The 21743-nt window shown below is 38.9% G+C and overlaps 1 protein-coding gene across 6 annotated transcripts in view; it reads left to right on the plus strand.

The window, feature by feature from the left end:
* TENM1 (teneurin transmembrane protein 1) overlaps positions 1 to 21743 on the plus strand; it is a 342601-nt gene that overhangs the window by 192673 nt on the left and 128185 nt on the right. For 5 of the 6 annotated variants that reach the window (XM_049827935.1, XM_049827938.1, XM_049827941.1 and 2 more), the window contains 4 exons: positions 1418 to 1656; positions 12944 to 13096; positions 18320 to 18519; positions 19960 to 20170. In XM_049827935.1, coding sequence (XP_049683892.1) covers positions 1418 to 1656; positions 12944 to 13096; positions 18320 to 18519; positions 19960 to 20170 — 803 coding nt within the window. The remainder of the gene's footprint in view (positions 1 to 1417; positions 1657 to 12943; positions 13097 to 18319; positions 18520 to 19959; positions 20171 to 21743) is intronic. The other variant, XM_049827940.1, reaches the window with a different exon arrangement.

Consider the following 21743-nt stretch of genomic DNA (forward strand, 5'->3'; position numbering starts at 1 on the left):
GGAGAGTTGAACGCTTTCTCTGGGAAATGCCTTCCTGAGTCAGAGTGCTCGACAGAAAGGCTACAGGGATTCAGGCCACAACAATACTTGCCCTGTGGCCAAGGCAGTCCTTATTCTTCTCAGCTGTGTAGTATCAGTGCCCCTTCACTTGCTTTCTCGGCTCAGACCTTATGGCTTGAGGCAGAGGAACGCCGAGGTGCTCTGAACTTCTTTGGGTGCGTGCTGTGGCATGAGATGTAGATGTGCGCCTGTCAGAAAAGAGTGCACTGAAGAAGCTTGCTCACTTACACGAAACAAAGGAAAAAAGGTCCAAAGAAAGTCGGTGTTTCCAAAAGAATACGTAGTTGGTATGGTCAGCCTTGAATGTGTCCTTTGTTGCCACAATTTCTGAGCACGTAGCACAGTAAGTTATTGTTTAAAATTAAATATCTGTTCCCAAATTCTCTTGGAGAGCACTTGCCAGTCCTGAAAACCATGCATCTTCCTATAAACAACCACTCTATGTTTCTGCACCAGAGCCTGTTCTGCAAGGCACATTTCTGTATCTTTTTTTTTTTTTTTTTTTCTGCTAATGTAGGTCTTTGCTATTTTTTCTTGAAGGCAATCAGTCCTCCAAAATATGCTGAAATAGCTCTCCAAATGAAGTCTTTCTTAGTATTTTGAGAATCACCACAGTAGGCAAAAGCATTTGAAGAAAAACTGCTCTCAAAATAGCTCAATTAAGAATACTGAAGAAATTGTACTCACCTATACAGTAACTACAGTCCTTCAAAATGGATTATCCTTGTACATTTTCCACTAAGTAGCCACCTTTCTCTCTTTTTTCTTTTTCTTTTCTTTTTTTTTTTCTTTTTTCTCTTTTTTATTTTTCTTTTTTGTTATTTCTTGTTATTTCCTATATTCTGGAGAGAATCCATAGTACAAATAACTATCAGAGTGGTAGTAGCTTCTGCACTTCTTTTGTACTCTTGGTGAGATAAACCCAGTTGTGTGTTTGTGGCTGGAGTGGGTACTGCTGACAACAAACTGCCGTGTCTCAGGCACACCCGTGTAACGAGGCACACAGGGGCTGCTTGTCTTGGAGGACCCCCAGGTACTGTACGGAGAAATAACCTTTCCTCACCCTTAGGCTGAACCGCTGGGAGGATAGTTTAGAATTCATTTACGTTACATTGTTTCACTAAAAAATTGTTGGAAGTCTTGCGGTGTGGTTGAAAAACTTCCAATGCAGAGTGTATTCATAATTAAACAATTAAAATAATAAAAGCTATTCATAATGTGTATTTACACATTTTCCTGTCTTTGATATTTTCTGTGGATATATGCAGTATTTATCACACGGTGCTTATATAGTTCCTTTCACTTCTTAAATCACAAAGTGGTTTTTACAACATGGTTCTTTGTCTTCTTTTCGTAGGCATTTCCTATTTAAACATGGATCTGGGTCTTCAGCTATCTTCAGCGCAGCCAGTCAGAACTATCCTTTAACATCCAATACTGTTTACTCTCCACCTCCTAGGCCTCTTCCTAGAAGTACCTTTTCCAGACCTGCCTTCACTTTTAACAAACCTTACAGGTGTTGCAACTGGAAGTGCACTGCTTTGAGTGCTACTGCTATTACAGTTACCCTGGCGTTGTTGCTAGCCTATGTTATTGGTAAGCCTCTCTTTCTTTTCTCTGCTAAATTATTCTTTACCTTTTCTGTTCTGTTGTCTTGCTTGCTTTTACACTAATACAAATCATGGTTTGCTAATAATGTTTGCCATTGGGTGCTTTGTAAATTCTGGCAAACAAAATGCGAGGTTGGCCAGAGGTTGAATACAACATGGAATTCTCATTAACTTTCTACTCTGTTAACCTTGATACTGTCTAGTAGAGAAAGAAATATTATTCAAGATGACATGTTTATACTAGCAGAGGACTCCTACTGATTTTAATTGCTGTGATATTTTCCTTAAATTAAACATTTGATTTTCATATTAAGCCTTGCAACATTGTTGCTCTTAAAGGATTATTCAGAAAAGGCTGATAACAATTAATTGTATTTTGCCTTGCTATCTTTATTTCATTTCTTCAGTCAGATCGCAATTTAAGTCTTTCATTTTTTTCCTCTTAATTCATACATCATTGGCTAGAATGACAGCTAGCTCTAAAACTATCTAGTATTTTACACCATGTTTTCTAAGATGTGTTTTGCTGTCCCTTTATTGAATTTATGTTTCAGAAAAATGTTACGTAGATTGAAGTGTAGTATCTTAATTTCAAACTCATCTTTGTGAGTTCCTAACTGTGCAATTTTGGTACCATGATAGATTGGGAGAATTTATCAGAGTAGCTAGAAACGCGTTCCTTTTTTTTTTTCTTTTTTTCTTTTTTTTTTTTTTCCCGGAAGATAGTTACATTGGAGGTGGGCTTGGAGTCAATGTGATTACAGTCGTACATTGGAGAGCAAGTCTTTGAGACTTACTATATGACATTTTGGCTGAACATTTATTAGTGCATTGGTTTTTCGATCTGAATTGAAAATACTACAAAACATTTGTTATGTAGAATCTTAGAATGCGACTGTGGCGTCTGTAAACGTAGGGAAATCTAATTAATTTTTGCTTGTGTGACACACTTTCTCACACGCACTCGTGTTTTGTTGATTTAGTTGCCAGTTCTCAGGTGAGCAGGAGCCAGACTATCTGCAACATCTTTTAGCTTGAATGGGAGTAACTCTGGGTCTGCCTGAAATAGTGGTTTGTATTTGGTAAAACCTGTACAGAGTTACAAGTACAGATACCTCCAAACTGATACGTGGCCACTTATTTTCTATATTCTCTGAATAAATGTCTTTGTAGTGAAAAGCATTTTTGTTTTCCACTGGGTCTTTTTTGTCCCATAGTGACAAAGTTCTGCAAGATGCTCATCAGGAGGGATTTTTTCTAACATCCTCATCTAATGCATATGGGAAAGCAGATTTGATCATTTCTAGTGTATGATTATTTGAAAGCACCTGAGGATCTAGTAAGCTACATTAATTGCAGATTTACAGAACAGCTGGTGAGCATATGCCCTCAGTTAGGACTGGCTGTATAAATTTTGCAGCCTCATCTGTTTGCTACATATATATCCCACCCACACCATTTAGATTTTATCTGGATGAAGCACTGCCTGTTTCATCCCTGCTTAGATTTCAGTCTGTCACTGAAAATTTTTTAATTTTCTAGAGATATACTGCTGCATGTCATCAGCCTGAGAAGGCTGTGAGCATTCCATGTCACTATGAATTAAGAAGCTCTATATGAATTTCCCGTAGACATGTCTCTGTTTATCTTAACCTGATAACATAAAGGTGTAACGTGTTTTCATTAGTTGGGCAGAACTAGGTAAAATGAAGATGTCTTTGTATTTCATAAATTATTAGTATTTCTGGTTGTGTTTTCTATAGCAAAATATAAATCTCTGAACCAGGAATTCTAATTCAGAAAATTTTCCAGGATGCTATTATTTGCTCTTGTTTTCCCCAGAAATTTTTCAGTTGCATAAGCTTTCCTGCAGATTCAGGTAGTATTCGTTAGCTTATTCTAAATTAATATTCACGCTTCCCATTTCTGGTTGGTTAAATATTTAAATAAGTTCATGGCCTGTTCTTATGAGTCAGGTACCTTAGTTCTTCCCTTTTGTTAGGTATGAATAATAGCATATAAACTATTTTCAAAGTTCACTTGCTCTGTAGGGTTTCATATTTGCATATCTTTTCACGTCAAAAATTTAAGTGTGCATGTTTTAAATGAGAGTTGTTGAATATACAAAATCAGACTGTATGTGACATTCTGAATTTAAAATTCACTCCCCCAAGTATTTTATCTTTGCTTACCATGATTCAGGTCCCTCAGTCCTCACTCCTGGCAGGTTTTCTTCAAGTCAGGGGGAATTATGTCTGAGCAATGACTACAGACTTGGGCCCAAACTGCAAAACTAATCTCACGATCAAACTTAACCTGGGATCAGTTCAGTGGTTGCTGCTGGAGGAATAAGGGAGACTTTGTAAAGGCAAAATTATTTTCATCATTGTATTTTATGGGATAGCATGCATTAACGTATAAGGAGCTGCAGTTTCAGGCCAAATGAATGTAGATCAAAATTTAACATTAAGCTTTTTCTTCCCCTTGTCTAGTAACATAAATGCGCTTTCTCAAATCTCTCGTACTGCTGTTAGATGCATGAGCTACATCTTACTGTTAAAAATAGGCCCAAACCTCAGCCTCAAGTCAGAACATCCCCAAAGTCTTAGAAACCCAAAGCTTACTCCAGATAAAAAATTTGCAAGTGGCTCTTATATTTGTAACAAACTGAGACCTGTGCCAGAGTGCTCTAAGCTGTGATTTCTTTTCAATCAAAAGGTAAAGTAGCAAAATGTTTTTATTTCTTTATTTTTTCCGTCTTTCCCTGTTATCAGTGAGATTCAATAGAGAAGCTTATACTTGAGAACACAATACTTCTACTGTATTTTTTTCTCCTTTGAACTAGTAGTCAGTTTAAAAAAATATTTTTTTCTCCGTGTTTCCACTTTTGCCTATAATCACCATGTTTATTATTTGGTCCTTTCTGAAATAAATTTGACTATTACATGGTCACTAAGGAAATTATAGAACCCTGTAAATGGTTGTGTAACAGCTCATTTATTGAAAATCTTTAGTCATAATATTTAGTTTATCAAGTAAAACATGTTTTCACTTCAACAGGAGTAATTTCTGTGAATAGGTTCTGAAGTCATAGTAGTTACTCCAAAAAAACCTCATTTTGTAAAGTGGGTGTTTGGTCTCCACACTGTAAATGCATTGAATTATTTTCTATCAAATAAAGGCATATATACTTTTATTTTTCTTCTGTACTTTTATATATGTTGAGACCTTTAATGCATTCATGGCAATCTGGGGCGCAATTGCTTGAATTTGCCCCCAAAGGGCAGTAAGGCAGGTGAGCAGTTGGGTCACCCACCAGGGAGGGGACGCTGGGGCATGTCAGCCACGCGCCGGGGGCTGCAGCAGCTTCGCCAGCGGCTCCCGAGAGCCTGACCAGGGCTGTGGGAAGTGGGCAGAGCGTTCGGTGAGATTGCCGGTGGAATGAAAGGCTGACTAGGGAAAACAAGTTATCTGCTTTTCAGACAGCAATGTGAAATGGGCAAAAGCTGCCTGCTAGCGCTCGCTGTGCCTGCAGGTCATGCGAGCTGTGTGTTTTTTAAAGATTTATGCAAATGAATGCTCAAATTTAAAAAAACAAAAAGGGGGGGGGTTGAGATAAAATTATTGAAATCCAGTTACCTTAAAGTTTTTCTATTTTTGATTGTAAAACAGAAACATAAATCCTTGGCTATGGGTTGATGTATACTTCTCTGGCATGAGCTCTGGCATGAGCTGAAGCCGTGTCACCAGTCTAGGCTCAGATATTTACAGAGATGGCACCCTGCAAAAGGAAAGTATGGAAAAGAAAACTGAAATTTCTGTAACACTTTATAAATAGTTTATTTTATCTGGTAAGTAAGATGAGGTCTAGCAGATGCTCTGTACATACTGATGTCCAAAGGCTATAATGTAGATTCCAGATTATCACATGAAAGACAAGAATGTATCTGTTTGCTTCAATGCAGTCAATAGTTGCGTGCCTCTGCTCATCTATTGGTCTGTGTTGCTATAAAGAGTATAAAATAGGCTACCATTGTGGAATGGTGTAGTAAATATTCTCTTTTTTTAATCTCATTGTAATAAAAACCTAAGAAGCCATCAGCAATTGCGGAAGAAATTTGATCAAAAATTTAAGAGTAAACAAGGCAAATACAAGAGATAGAATGACAAATATAATATTTTTTTCTGTAATTTTTTCAGCACCACCCCATTTTTTTTAAGTACAATACCCAGTTTGATGTGGCTGCTCATCTAGTCAGTTATTTTTAGCCCATTAGTAAGTAGGATTTTTCTTCCATGATACCTTACCATTTTATCAGCAGCTGATTTGGACTTGCAAATCACTGGTCCTATTGATCAAAGGTGCTGAACTCCTACGGTTCCTATTGATTTCAGCAGGAGATGCAAATGTTCAGTGCCTCTGAAAATTGCATCCCATGTTCTTAGATTTAACCATCCCTGACTACAAAATGACTATTTTATATACAGATGAATTCTCAAGTATGAATATGAAGTTGTCCCTATCCTTCATGATATTATCACTATTTATGAGTATGCGCTGGAGATGGGTGTTGAGTCTTAAATTATATTCACATGGAGAGTGAGGAAATTAAAACCTCTCTGCTGTCTGCCATTGTGACCTGTCATTTCTCACACCGCGTACAAGCTAGAGGGGTGATGGTTTCAACGCTGGGAAAGGCCAGGCCAGATTTTAAGGACCTATGTGTTCAGTGCATAGGTTCATAATATTGGTTGCATAGCTTTATACAGTACAAAACAGTAGGAAAAACTAGAAATCCTTAACTCTGAGAACTAGAAATTATGCAGAGAAGGCTCAAGGGGAAAATAAGCTGATTCCACACTGAAGAATATCATGGTATAGTAAGCATTGCTAAATGTTTCAGGTATATGTAAAAGCTGTGATGCAGATGAGCAACTCTGAAATGTTGTTGAAGTCCTTAGTGGGACAGCTCTCACTGGGACAGGGACCTCAGGGTTTCACAGCTGGAAATCGTGGTGTCTGCTCTCTCTGAGCCTGGGTCATACTGACGAACTTGATATTGTCACAAATCTTTAAGTACACTAAGGAGAAAGCCTGACAACATTGTAGTGTTGTCTAAGATTAGGTTTTGTTTGTTCCTAAGTCTAACGTGTGACTCGGTAATGAAAAATGAAACCAGGCTAGTCATTATACATCCCAGCAGGAGGATTGCAGGAGAGGAGGGGATATTTCTATTCTCAGCTGTAAAAATATGTTAGGTATAAAGAGAAGATTGCCTGAGAAAGAGGAGAATGCTTGAGAGTTAAGGTGGCTGTAACAAATATATGGAAAAATCTTTATTTCATAAAAGGCCATATAACGTCCAAAATAACTTATCTACTTCAATATGGATTTTAAAAAAAAATATTCTTAAGAGTGAATCACATATTAACAGTCTCAAATTTTCAAATTTGGTTAGAGCAGAATGACATAGCATTTTATTTACAAAATAAGCTTAAAAAAGAACACCTCTTCTGTAGGTCAGGATCAGAACTCTTATTTGGGTTCAGCTATTTTTGCATTGCTTCACCTTTACTGGAACTGAGGCACTGATGCACCTGTGGCTTCATGCCACAGTGAAATCCAGTTTTGTAAGCAGAACCTGCTAGCAGTTATAGAAAAGACATAATTTTCTGGCACTTGGTCAGAGCAGGTGCAGAAAGAATAGTCAGCTGCTGATATACATTCTATTACAGCTCTTCTAAGTCTGGGCTTCAGGGGGATGATCTACTGAGATTTTGTAAAATAACTGGAAACAGCAGAGAAAGCTAAACAAAAGCCTTTAGTGGAGGTCAGCAATTTGGAGAGACTTTGCATTTGTAGGACTTTTGTCCTCTGAAGTTCGTCTTGCAGGTTGATAAGTACTTATTGCACAGGACTTTTTTGACATCTCCTCACTACTGAGAGTCTCTTTTGCACTGGAGCCAAGCCTCTTATTCATATTCTGCCAAACGTGTAGCACAGGAGTTGACAAGCTGTGCTTACACAGAAGGTAGATAAGAATAAATTAAATTAGATCATTGGCTTCGTAGCAGATGGCAGGTTAATCCAGTTTACAAAGCGAGTTCTGAAAAAAAAAGCTTATATATTTGTGAATATTTACGTGAGTATGCCATGGAATTGCGGGGACTGATTTAGTTTATCTGAAAGCATCAGTTTGTTTTATTTAAATGTTGAACAAAATAAGCAATCGTGCCATTTACTTCAGAGGTAAAGACCCAAGCTTTGGTTCCAAACAGGGCCCAACGGGTTTCCCTTACAGCAGTAATGTGAAGCAACCAAAAACCTGCTTCTGGATAGAGAAAATCCCTTAGGCAGCATAAAGTCACGCTAGCTTTTCATCTCTCTGTTCCATGAAGGAATTTTATGGGAAGGGTAGAAGATACAGGCCTTTAATTTATTTTTTTTCTGCAACAGATGTGTTTTATACCTAATAATTATTTTTTACCTAAAAAGCGTAATAAATTAGCCAAGAAAAGCTCTGTACTACAAGTGCAATCTTCTATATTCAAGAGAGAGGTCATCTGAAGTTACCCGGAGCAGCTCCACTGTGCAGCCTGGCCAGGCCAGGGTGACTGAGGAAGAAGCTTAGTTTCACCATACTCCTGTGGCACCCTCCAGCCTCTTCAGCTCCACTGACTACAGACTCCTCCAAATTTAGCATCTGCAATAACATCCATAATGCATGTCGTAAAAAAAAAAAAAAAAAAAAAAAAAAAAAAAAAAAAGGTATGTCCACTTTTGTGCTACAATTTTATCTGAAACTTTGAATTAAACAGGGCTATCTAATAAAATATAAATGAAATATAGGTATGGTGGCATCCATCGTGTAACCTCTATCTCCAGACATTATATAAAGAGCGTCAAATTTTGCCCTCAGATATATTTTCCCGCCTCCAGATCACCGCAGTGAAAGCAATGTAGCACTCTGCTCCTGGCAGAGTGCAACTCATAAGTAACAACAGAGCAAACTAATACTGTAATGATAGAGGGGGGAATATACTGGCGGTTCAAACAAGCCAAGAAAGAATATCTTTTCAGATGAGCTTTGCAGTAGGATGGAAGAACCAAGGAAACAGAGCAATCAAGTTGGAAGTCCAAGGATGCCAGGTAGAAAAGTGCGGTTGCTACCAGCAGGGAGAATGTTGGCACTCGGTTTTCAGACGGGAGGTTCGGTGAGGCCCAGATGAGGGGATGTTACTGGCTGATGCTCCTGGTGACTCCCCACAGCCCCTCCTAGCTTAAAGTACGAATTTTGCAATTGTGAAGCATACTGATGCTGCTATCAGGCTGTTTAATCTCCACTTGCCTGGTAATCCTTGGGTGTTGCTTGAAACTGTAGCAGTTCACCAATGACCTTACCCGTCCTACTAGTAGCTGAGGTATTTTAGGTGCTGCAGAATACAGGGTATCTGATTGCAGAATATTTCTGGAGCCAGGTAGGCAGAGCCAAAGTAGCTTTTGCTCTTTCTGTAATACCAGCGTAGTCGTCAAACCTCAAAGGCTGGGTTTTGTGGTCTGTGGGAACTTGAGGTGCATCCAGTAGGGCATCTTTAGTCACAGTGGTGGGGTTTGGTACTTTCAGTCAGCAGCCAGCCTGCAGAAGTACTGCAGTCAAGGTGGTTTTGTGTAAATATCAGTCTGGAAGGCTGAACTTTGAGGGAAGGGCAGAGACCTTCATCAGAAAATGGATCTCGCTCCTTTTTCCCTAGCCCAGTCCTAAGTTGGACAGAACGGTGGTGTCATCTTCTACTTGGGCTGTGGTGTAGGGTCTTATACCTGGGCACTACACAGGGGAAATACAGCTGAGAATCTTACAAATGGATTTGTGCTGTGGGAAATGACATTGTGACCCACTGTTGCATTTGACAGCATTTGCTGTGCCCCTTTGTGTGAAAGGGTGAAAGCAAAAGCCAGAAATCCACTAGAAAAATCAAAGAGAGAATGACTCAAAAGAGAAGTTCTTTTGAGCTTTTTAATGAAATTCAGTACATGCCTACTTATTTCTAAAGAGATTTGAGAGAGAGAGAGATTTGAAAGTTTTATTTAATCTTGTTTGGTGAAATACCTGTATATTTGAAAGAGGATGTACGTATGTTGTAGGAAACACAAGCTTTGTAGGAATTATGTATACCTCAGGTAAAAGAAAAGCATCACAGATAATGAAGAGGCAAGGTAAGGTTCCACGTCTGCTAAATAAACATTTCTTATTCTCTGCAGTTAACTTCTAAAAATGGTAACTCTAAGAACTAATGGCTTTATTGGTGTATGTGGCCTGGTTATTACCAGAGGGATACCTGGATGTGAAGGTAATTTCTCAAGAGCTATAGGTAATGTAATGAAAATCAGATTGATTTTAAGATTGCGAGATGACCAGGTTTCTGCAGTGATAGAAGTCATTCAGTTGAATTCAAGCTGTTGTTCAAACACTCGGTCTTGCGCATGTTTAATGTGAAGCTGGTCTACCGGTATCCTGTGTCATCTCCCACGGGCTAGAAGTCCAAGGCTGGCAGAGACCATCATCTCTACAATGCAGTTGGTGTTTCTCAGGGACAAAACTGACTGGCGAACATACATACAAATAGTTTTGCTAGCTTGCCAAGCTTGGCATGAACTATAAAAACAACAGCACTTCCCCAGCCTGAAGGAAAACAAAGCAAGCAAACTATTTGGATTGGTGCACATGGGTGACAAAATGCATACTGTATGTAATCTGGAAAAGACATACAGTAAGGAAAAAGGTGCATTAGATTTTCAGTCCTTGCTTTGTGACGTATCCTCTGCAGCACATGCAGCTGCTGTCTTAGGAAAGGAATAATAGCAACAATGGAAAAAGCGTGAGAAAGCAACTAGATTATATTCATGATTCTATAACCACTAAAAGCTTATTGATGTTTGCAGTTACGTTTTGCTTCTAGTGCTTATCTGTTTCAAGCGCCCATATTATTTGCATTAGTATAAATGAAATGTACATTCATTAGTTATCAATCCCATTCAACTTTGTTCGGTTTTGTTGTTATTAACTCTTTAAATAATAATAACGTCCAGAAGCTCAAGCCAGGAGCAAGAGCTGCCTGCTCTAGAGACATCAAGGCGTGTTGATTTTCGTTGTACCTTCTGTACATAGAAGTAATCTGTCTTGCATTAATAAGCTCAAAGGTCAGAGCTCAGGTCCGTGTGATCTGACTGCAAGACCCTTTTCAAAGTATTAGCATGGTCGCTTGACAATTTCAAGTCCATAGAACATGAAGCAATCCAGGCAAGTCTCTGACTTGAGATCTTGCAACTAACACTGGAGTAAGCTTCTCGTATCTCTTCTGGGGAGTGGGATTTTACTCACCAGTGGAGTGTCTCCAGAGCCCAGGTCTGATGGTGAAGCTGTGGTTTGAGAATCCAGTAAATTTGGCTCTCTTCTCCTGAAGCCAATATAAAAAAATATAAATGTGTCACAAATATTGCACCTCACTAATTTGATAGAAATGCTCTCCTTTGCTTGATCTGGATCACGTATCTGTGGCTCGGTGATCCAGGAGTGCACAGGTCTGCAATTAATGATTGTAGATTGGCAGCTTTGCATTCCTGTGGTAGTTTTGGCAAGCCCTTGCCAGGAACCCATTCAAGGCATAGGGGTTTGCTTTGTAATTTAATTTTTCGGCATACAAGGGAGGCTTGCGAGCTAATACATAGAAAACGGATAATAGACTCTAGGTTTCCTGTTTGTATTGAGATTTTTTCCTTAAAGTATGTGCAAGTGCAAAAGAAAACAATGTACTTTCTAAATGTCAGACCCATTCCAGATCATACTTACTTCTCCTGAGAGTCTCTGGGTTTCCTACATGATTCTTTCTAGTACCTAAAGGGGGCCTACAAGAAAGCCGGAGAGGGACTTTGTACAAGGGCATGTAGTGATAGGACAAGGGGTAATGGCTTTAAAGTGAAAGAGGGTAGATTTAGATGAGATGTAAGGAAGAAGTTGTTTACTGTGAGGGCGGTGAGGCACTGGCACAGGTTGCCCAGAGAGGTTGTGGCTGCCCCATCCCTGGCAGTGTTCAAGGCCAGGTTGGATGGGGCTCTGAGCAACCTGGTCTGGTGGAAGGTGTCCCTGCCCATGGCAGGAGGGTTGAACTAGGTGGTCTTTAAGGTCCCATGCAACCCAAACCATTCTGTGATTCAGGAAGAGCAAATATATTGCCTTTTAGGCTCCCACTGTGTGCAGATCCTACTCAGTGCAAATTGCTGCATGTGGCTAAAGAGCCTGCTACTCAGGTTTTGCTCTTTATGTGACAATTTCAGCTCCTCTGTGGGGGGTATCCTCAATCCATATTTTAGTGGGTCATCAGTCCTCCCCGCTGAGTTACTTCAATGCTAAGGCAACCTCTTCCTTGGAAGAATTTGCCCTCCTCAGTAAGACTTAGGTAATTGTCTAGAATGACTGCAGAACTATCATATTATGCTTAAAATAAGATCTCTGTTGCTGTCTTTCTCCTATCACCCTTTGATGCCTCAGATCAGAAACAACAGAAAGGAAAGCAGAAAAAGTGAATGGCAGTGCAGGCAAAGTGAAGTAGGCAGCCCCCATGTATGGTAATAAAGATAGTTTATAACTTCATAAAAGGATTAATTTAGTAGATTTCCCAGTGCGTGCATAAGTAACAACTATATTTCTGTTAAGATGTGTTGTAGAATAGTTGCATATATTGTAGATCTAGAGCCAGGTTTTTATCTGCAGTGTAATTCTTGAGTAAATCTATGGAGTCAGTGGTTTTACTAATGTTTAACCTAAATGAAATCGTTTGGGAATGCAGTGGGCACAGTTTCACTCAGGGTTGGAAAGGTGAGAAGTTTTACTTGGTGTCAGTGCTTTAATCAACAACCTGAGCTCTTTGACAGTTGAAAGCTGAGGGACAACATTGATGTAGTATTAGAATCTGCCATGCAATATTAAATTCAATCAACTGTTATCCTTTTAATTGCAAGTATTTCCATTAATTGCTATAGAAATTCATCACCCTGACCTGGCTGAGCTCCAAAAGAAAGTGTGGAAAGTAATTAAACGTTGAGTTTTAAGGTAAAATAGTAAATTGCTCGTTAGACCCCTTGAAATTCTGATTTACTACTAACAGGACGAAGTAGTACTTGACTTTGCAGAAACTGGGTCATAGCATGCTTTCTTAGTCTGACTGAAGGTGCTGTAGCTTAGCCATCAATTAATTGGTCTTCATTTTTTTTGCAGCAGTACACTTGTTTGGTTTAACCTGGCAACTACAGCCTGTTGAGGGGCAGCTGTATGAAAATGGAGTTAGCAAAGGAAATAAAGGAACAGAATCCATGGATACTACTTACTCACCAATCGGAGGAAAAGTTTCTGATAAAACAGAAAAAAAAGGTATGTGTGAATGAGAAGACAGAGATATTATGAATGTTTAAACATTACTACTGTTCAGATTCTCTATTTGCTACAGTTTGACAGTATTTTGAGTTCAGGTTCTGTCTTCTGTAGTATAACTTTAAAACAGGCGCGAAAAGCCCATAACCAGATTGTTTCCTTTAGCAGAACTCTCACTGAAACTAGCAACCAACCCAAGCCAGTAGGAAGGTAATGTTCAATAGCAAAATAATCGCCCTTCTTTTGTGAAAGAGGAGAGATGAGAGCATTTGGCTTCTGTCTTAAGACAGGGGAGATGAGACCGTATTTGCCGTGTTCCTATTTATGTAAAGGGCTTGATGCTGTGCCTGTCTTGCAGGCCAGAGTCAATCCTGGGCAAAGCGAAACCCTTTGTACTGACAGGTCAGAATATGCAGAAGCGCAGAAACCTTCATGCTTTTAAAGGCAACCAGTTCTTGAAGGTGTAAGCTAAAATACAGCATCCTATCACATCCTGGCTTAACCGGTCACAGTGAATCAGCTCGCAGGTATCTACTGAGGTTTCAGAAAACGCCTGACCCACTCTGGCAGCTCCCTGCTGCCAGGAGGAGGGTCCTGCTCTGCCCCCGCTCTCTGCCAGGGCAGCTCCCCGCATCCCCATGCCCACTGCAGGGATTGGCTCGTGCACGACCAAGTCACATCAGTTCGCTGCCACAGCAGAAAATGGCTTCATTCAAAAATGCAAATAGTCTTCTGCCATGTAAGTGGCTGAACCAGCTCTTTTGAAGGGGCAGAGAAGTGTCGGAGCTGACATAGGAAAGGAGGGGACCGCGCAGGCAGGAGTGTGAAACAGAGAGCAGGACTGTCTCCGAGATGCGCAAATCCTTTCTCTCAAGTCCTGTCATTTAATGTTGTTAAATCACCTGCTCCAATATTAGTTACGAGCTCTGGCCCATACTTCCCATTGACCACCATGGTGATGCTTTCTGACTGTAGGAAGTAGACGGCCCTCCCATTTCTTTTTATGAAACTCAGAAAAAGTGGGCAAATCAGATTAGGTCAGGGAAAAGTGAATGGGAGTAGAATATGAACCCTAGTCTTTGCAGTTGTTAGGAGGAAGGTGAAATTGTACTGAGAGCTCTGCAATGACAGATTTCCAGAGCTTTCAAATTTTAGAGCAGAGCCTTGATCTGATTTTGTGTATGCCAGGTAACATCTATGACTGTAAATATGAGACAAGGTGGACATTCTTGTACCAGTCGCTCCAGAAGAAAGATTACACCTCACATCAATGGTCTTACAAATCAATGTGGCACAACCGGATAGAGATCATATTAGATAAATGAGTAATAGAAATATATGTAAGGAGACAATGATGTTGTTATCCATTATTTCGTCCTTTAGAATGGATTGGTAGTAAATTGCAGTAAATGTTTTATACGCTTCTGTATTTTTGCCCTAGTGCACCACAGAAAGTATCTCAAATAGTCCTTCTCAACTGCATTAAATCATTTCATCAATATATTACAGATTTAATAAAAGCTCTTCCAAAGCATTTGGCTTCCAAAGGAGGATGTGCAGGAAAAACATCAAAAATCTGAAAAATTAGGTGCTTGAAAACAGAGGAAAGAATATGTAAGTCAATAGAAACTCGGTATAGTAGGTAAAAACTAAACGACCTGCCATGCCCCAGGCAATCCCAGTGTCTTGTGTAGCTACGCAATTCCCCCACAACACTAAAGCACGGAGGGCTGTGGTAGCAGAGCCACTTCACTGGGGGCTTATCCAGCAGTTTCAGAGGTCAGTCGTGAATATAGCTAGCCTGTTGTCCCACTTGTCCCCTTTCAACTTTTGGGGGTAACCTGTAATCCAGAGTGTATGCTAACAAGGAGTATACACTTGGGAAAACACAAGAAAAATCATGCAGTCTTAGTACCAGGCGTTAGTACGTGCATAGTCTGTGCTGTGGCTCATTTTTGCTGTTTTTATTTCTTTCAGTTTTATTATATATAAGTAATTTTATTCCCAGTGCTCATAAGAAATTCTCCACATAGATGTGCTGGGAAGGAGGATTTGGAAAGAGGCAACTCATTTCACTGCAGCAGGATACCACAGAAAGTTCATACTTTGCCTGTAAACTTGAAGCCTCTGGTGTGATTCACAGGGATAAATAACTAGTGTCAGATATTGTGACCTCCCTTTTTTCCAACTCAATGCAGCAGCACAGAATGCTTTTCCAGACTTTGAAAGCATATATTTTAACTAATCTTTTAATGAAAATCAAGTTTACAAACCAGCAAGTCAGATTTCTTTAAGAAGTCACTTTATAACACGCTGACCCACGGCTATGAGTTAACATTTTAATATGTAGTAATGTGATTAAAAACTCAGACATCCTATTGATGCTGGTATTTACCAGGGGACTACAAGGAGATTGATTGTTTCAGGATCAGTAATAATCAGCATATGGGTACTTTCTTGTGAAGATAATTGGCACCACGCTGTTCAGAGTTTTACTTTCTTCAAGACAAGAGAAACCTGTGATTAGGAATCTATCTTCTGTTTTAGACTTACAAGGAAAGTGTGCTTAGAAAGAATAGGGAAGAATTAATACCGGTTGGCAAGACTGGAAGCTGTACAAGGAATCGAATATAGATAATTAAATGATGCTTTGTCATAAGAAAAATGTTGTTACGAGAAAGATGTTTTTAGAACGAAAGCAGAACTTGTATTGCAGCACTGTAATTTTGAAAGCTTATTTTGGACTTTTTCAAGAAAGAGCAAGGAAGTATACAAGGATAGTCTGTGAATAGTGTATCTTCAGGTGCCTTTTTTGTACAGTCAAATACCTGCTTCGTTCAATTAAGCATAGAAACAGGGCTCAGTTATTTTTCTATAAATAAGGCGCAGTGGCTCAGTGAATACAAAAACGTGCACTTCAGACATGGCTCTTACAGTAGCCTTTCCATGATATGTGGTTGTCTGAAAAAATAGCGTTTGAAAGGTAGAGATGGTGTGACTGCATACTTTCGGTAGGTGGTAGATAATATATTTTCATGTTACTATTGTGAACAGCAGCATGCACTTCTTTCCTGTGTAATGAGATCAAAGTAAAACTAAGTGCATCTGTTTTTTTTAAAGATTACATAAAATTATTGCTAAAGCAAAGGTATTTTCAGCCAAATGCGGAAAAACTCCGAGATCTGTTGTTTTGAGCTTAGCAACACTAGCATGGTATTCAGCATCATTTGATAACATCAATTAGTGAAAATACTCCCCGACTGAAGACATAATGCTTTTTATTTTCAACAAACAAACAGGCCCTCTCACTTCAACAAATTAAGAAGCGGTTACTGTATTTTAAAGGACCTTGAACGCCAACCAATAATGCCATTAGCTTCAAAAATGATACTGTATCCTTGACTTTTTACTTAGTGCTCTACTGTCCTGTAATTGAATCACATTAATTACCATGTGTCAATATCACCAAAAAGTTCCTTAGTGTTTTACTTAACCCAGGGTAATTGCTTGCAAAGAATCATTAAGATTTAATATCTCTGGAGTACTAGAAATAGGGGAAAAGGTTTTTAAATTTACATCAGCCAAGTAGGATCTTGTATGGGTTGGGGTGGGAAGGGATACACTTCCATTGCCCAACATAGGAAGTTTAATTCTCGTTTCAAAACTCAACATTCAAGATTTTTTCCATGAAGCAAATTGGACAGAAGTAGTCTCTCCTTGAACGTTGTTAAAGCAGCAGTTTGGAAGTATTTTAGCTCATGAACTAAGTAACAGGTGTATTTTTAGAGTATTAGATTACAAGTTTTGTGCTCTAAAAATAGATGCTTTAATGTGATAAGGTGTTAAAAGTCAGCCCCTAGTTCTTGCTGTAAGTTTGGTGACACAAAGCAGCTGTAAAGCTGGAAGATCCAGCGCCCTGAGAATTGCTCCTGCCTTGTAAATTAAATCTTTATTCATTAAGAATGCTAAGTACTTCCTACGCTAGTTAAAGCCTATGTAAGATCCCACTGAGGATCTTTGTTGTTAATACGTTCAGGAAAAAGCTGGCCCTAGCTTTGCTACTTCTGTTTTCATTTCCAATGGCAATTTATAGAATTTCATGTACGTTATGTTGCATTAGATATTTATATTGTAAAAGGTGAGGCTCCAGTCACATTGATTGCTCCTCTTTATCCTTCACTGTGATACTGGAATGAGATGAAACATAAATGGATACGGCTGCTGAATTCAGTCTTCTTCTCTTGGCTCTTCCTCCGATGCAGCATACTGTCCTGCTTTTTTTGTCTAGTTAAGAGAAAGTATGGAAATGCAAGTTAGAGTTTTGCAAAACTTACAATGGAATTAGCTCAGATGTTAGCAGGTTTGGGTCTGGGATTTGCAGCATGTCACGATGCTGATCACAGACAGGCATTAAAATACACAAAGATGGTGATACAAGCCAGCAAAGCAAGCCAGTTCCAATTTAGTTTGGCAATGTCTTCTTTATGCATTCCATTTCCCTTTCTATTTCAGCTCTCTCATACCCATGTGTGAAGTTACATACTGTAGATGTCTGCAAATTTATTGTTAGGCATTATGACATTATGCCAGTTTTCTCTTTAGATTGTCTGTCCCTATCCTCATGCCCCTGTTATGCTTTCATGCAGAAAGACCAAGCCAAAACAGATGTTCTTTATTTCTCCAGGACTAGATTATCACTACCATAATAAAATCATTAGGAATGGTGATTAATAGAATTCTAGGCTTTGGATGTGGGCTCTGACCTACCAGGTTTGATGGATTTTCTGTCCTCACTGGTGTCCATTTGTGTAGCTTATGCAATGCCCGTTCAGCAGTAGTCTGAAATACGTGCCAGAGGAAGATCTCCCGCTGCCTTCTCTCTGTGCGTTCTCAGTCGAATGGGTTTTGTTTGCATAGCTGATAGGTAAAGACGATGGTTTACGCAGCAGCACTTCTACCTTTTTAGATTCAGTAAAGCATTCCAAGATTTCCAGGGCAAAATTGCTCTGTGACGCCTGCTTTCGTAAATGTTGTGTGCAGGTGTATTTGTATTTTTCAACTAGTTGAATAAAAAAATGCAATGGTTTCAGTGAAAAGCCCTCTGTTTAGAGGTTGTTTTCAATATCTTCTGGTATAGCTAAGGCACATTTATACCTCGTGACTTATTCTCTTCACCCACCATGAATATGCAACTGATTGTTTTGTTTGTTTCCGGAAAATCAGTGTTTCAGAAGGGACGGGCCATAGACACAGGAGAAGTTGAGATTGGAGCACAAGTTATGCAGACGATCCCCCCTGGTTTATTCTGGCGCTTTCAGATTACTATACATCACCCCATGTACCTGAAATTTAACATTTCACTGGCGAAGGATTCTCTGCTGGGAATTTATGGCAGAAGAAACATTCCACCTACTCACACTCAGGTAATTAGAAATAATACTAATCCTATCATGCTTACATTTTCAAACAGCAGCGGGTGCGAATGTTCACAAACACTTTCAAAGCAGGGAGGGAGGAAGGGACTGGCTGTAAAGCACAAAAAGCAGTATGTTATCCCTTTTTTTACTGAGGTCTAGCTACACCCCGAAACCACGCTCTTTCAGAGGAAGGGACAGTGTCGTACCGGAAAGGTCAGCAGTTGTGGCCACCGTGATGTGACTGTCCGGGTGGCCGGACCGGTACATGCTGTGCTGCTGTGCAGCTCCAGCATTTTCGTCGTGGGGGCAGTGGGATGAAGTACCAGATCATTTGAAAACACTTTAATCTTTTTATGACTTCATCAAGACAGACAGATTACATAGTCAGTATCAAGAGGTAATAGGAAAAAAAAATGCTTCTGGTTTCTAATATGAAGATTATTTTTGAGTGTTTACTCCCAGGGATTTTGCAGGAGAAAACCTAGCTAAGCAGTAAGAATGTGTGATATTGCTGGTCACACTCAGCTTTTTTTTTAGGCTTAATGTATTTGGCATATGAAGCTGTCATTTCTATGTATAATAGATTTTTCAGCTTTCTTACAGCAGGATCACACTCCATAGAGTGTGATAAACTTATACATGGAATCACGGAAAGATTATTTAGAAAGGACCTCTGGAGATCATCCAGTCTAACCTCAAAAACTATTTACTAGAGTTTTGATCTTAGAAATAAGTGCTTTTAGCTGTCATTGACTTCAGTTGAAGCTGGGTCTTCAGTTGAGCTGAAGTTGAACTTTTCTGAAATCAGAATGCCTAGAAAAGCCTAGAGAAATATATGCATTTCTTGAACAGGGGTTCATGGAAAATTTTAGATCTCTGACGCTTTGACGTTAACTGGTCTTAAAGTTATCAGCATCAACTTGGTTAGGTATTAAGAACTTCCAGGTAAAAAAATAGATACTTATTTGCATTAATAAAATTAAATATAAATTAAAAGTATATTTAGGTTTTGATGTACAATATTGATATTAAGGGACAAACATTTGAAAATCCGGTATAGAACAATAGGTTCTTTAATCTGTTCTTGGCATTTGAGAGGAATCACTGCATAATGTACGAACTACAGCTCAGGAATTTTGGAATTATTCCCATTAAAAAGATGTAATTTTTGAAGTAGATCTGCTGTATTTAGTGCAGCAAGTCTGAATTTACCCTGCCATAGCAAACAGCAAGTTTTGATGCCAAATTTCTGACCTACTGTAATGCTTTTTATATGGGAACTGAAGCTAAATAGACTAGGTTATGCAACTGCTGTCTACATTGGTGAATACTTAGTCAGGCAATTGCTTTTAAGATTTCAACTGTTTATTCCTGCCTGAATGAGACATGCAGAGCAGATTCATAATAATTTGCTAGGTGGTTAATTTTTGCTCATTTTTATTTCAGTTTGATTTTGTAAAACTGATGGATGGAAAACAGTTAATTAAACAGGAACCAAAGAACTCAGAGGAGCCTCAGCAAGCTCCCAGAAATCTGATCTTAACTTCCCTGCAAGAGACAGGTTTCATCGAGTATATGGATCAAGGAGCTTGGCATATGGCATTCTACAACGATGGGAAGAAAGTGGAGCAAGTGTTTGTACTAACTACAGCAATTGGTAAGAACAATTTCAATAAAATTGTTATTCTGATTATTACATCGGAAAGCTATATTTGAAAAGAAATTATTGACCTTGATTCTGGCTTCTCTTAAGTATTCTCTTATATATTTTTTTTATTTCAGCTTAGTTTAATTAACCTCAGTGGAGCAACTTCATGTTTATGCCAATATTAGACAAATAACAACATTTGTGTATTAAAGATGGATGTTATCAAATTAATTAAGTGTAAGGTTTTCATGCGTGTGAAGATTTTTATACGATAGCTTAAATGCTTGAGTAATTTCTGGTGTTAACTTGCTCAAAGTAAAAGAGATTATGTCTGCCCTCTCTATTTACATGGGAATCATAAATCCTACAAAAATTATCCAGGCTTTAAGTTCTTATTTCCAGTATTTTAGTCAGTTAGAAAATCTAAAAGGCAGCTTTTGTAGAGTGGGTTGTGATTGTTGTTCGATGGATGGGTGCTGTTGTTTTATACAGTGTTTCGAATGCACCATTTTGTTTGGAACACAGAAGGCAAATATAGGAGACGGCGTCCTTGTTGAATATCAGATCCCTACTGCCTTTTTAATACTCATAGTTGGACAAATGTTTGCAACTCGGTGTTTTTAGCAAGCAGTGCTCACACACAGGGTTTCTTTGGAATTTAAATTTAGGTAAAGTGTTGTATTTATGACAGTCGCGGTTTGTTGCAAGACTTTAACCACTATGCCCTTTAGTTAACCTGTTCTACCATATGTTTAGCAAGATGTCTTTACTAGTAATGGACATGCCATCTGCTCTTTAGAACAATTGGATGCTATTTTTACTTGATGGTAAACACCTTGCAGAGCAGGACAGTGTGCTTCAAATACCAAGATTTTGAAGGACTTGCAGGAAAAAAATTTAGAGATAGAGATAGAATCGTAATGACTGGTTTTGGTGTGAAAGTTAATATTTGCTCTGTTCAGAAAAGTGAATCTTTTACAAGCAAGAAAAAATGCCATTATTCAATGCCATATGAGAAAATAATATTCAAACAATTTATGAAGCATCTTCACAGATGCTCTATGAAGAGCGTAAAACCTGGCCAAACTCCAGTCCAAATCCGAATCCAAATACCTGCCCCCATGTTTATTTCCACTGTAAGACAGCAGTGTTTATACTGGAGGGTTTAACCAACATTTCATTGTTAAGTAGCATACCCTCTCCAAAAAAAAAAAAAGGATTAAATTGAATTCTGCGGTTTGGTGGTTCTTCTATTTGGTTAAAAAGAAGCTCTCCATCCCTTCTCTGGCCGATAAGCAGAACAGACTGGGTTTTAGAGAGGGGAGCAGCGAGAGCCACGGTGCAGGCAGGAATCCTTATGCTTAATCTCAGAAATGGCTGTGAGAAGACTTTTGGGGGAAGAAGAGGGTTCATGCAAGAATCTACTGCTGATGCATTTGAAAATAGAGCTAGCTATTGTGTTTTCATAACCTGTGTATCTTCTTCGCATAATGGTTCTCGGTGGTTTATTTGGGGGTTTCCGCAAAAAAAAAAAAATAAAACAAACTTGAGCCACACTCCTTACCCTAGACTGGGCTGGAGT

Source organism: Accipiter gentilis, chromosome 24, assembly GCF_929443795.1.
Source record: "Accipiter gentilis chromosome 24, bAccGen1.1, whole genome shotgun sequence".
In the NCBI taxonomy this organism is placed as follows: Eukaryota; Metazoa; Chordata; class Aves; order Accipitriformes; family Accipitridae; genus Astur; species Astur gentilis.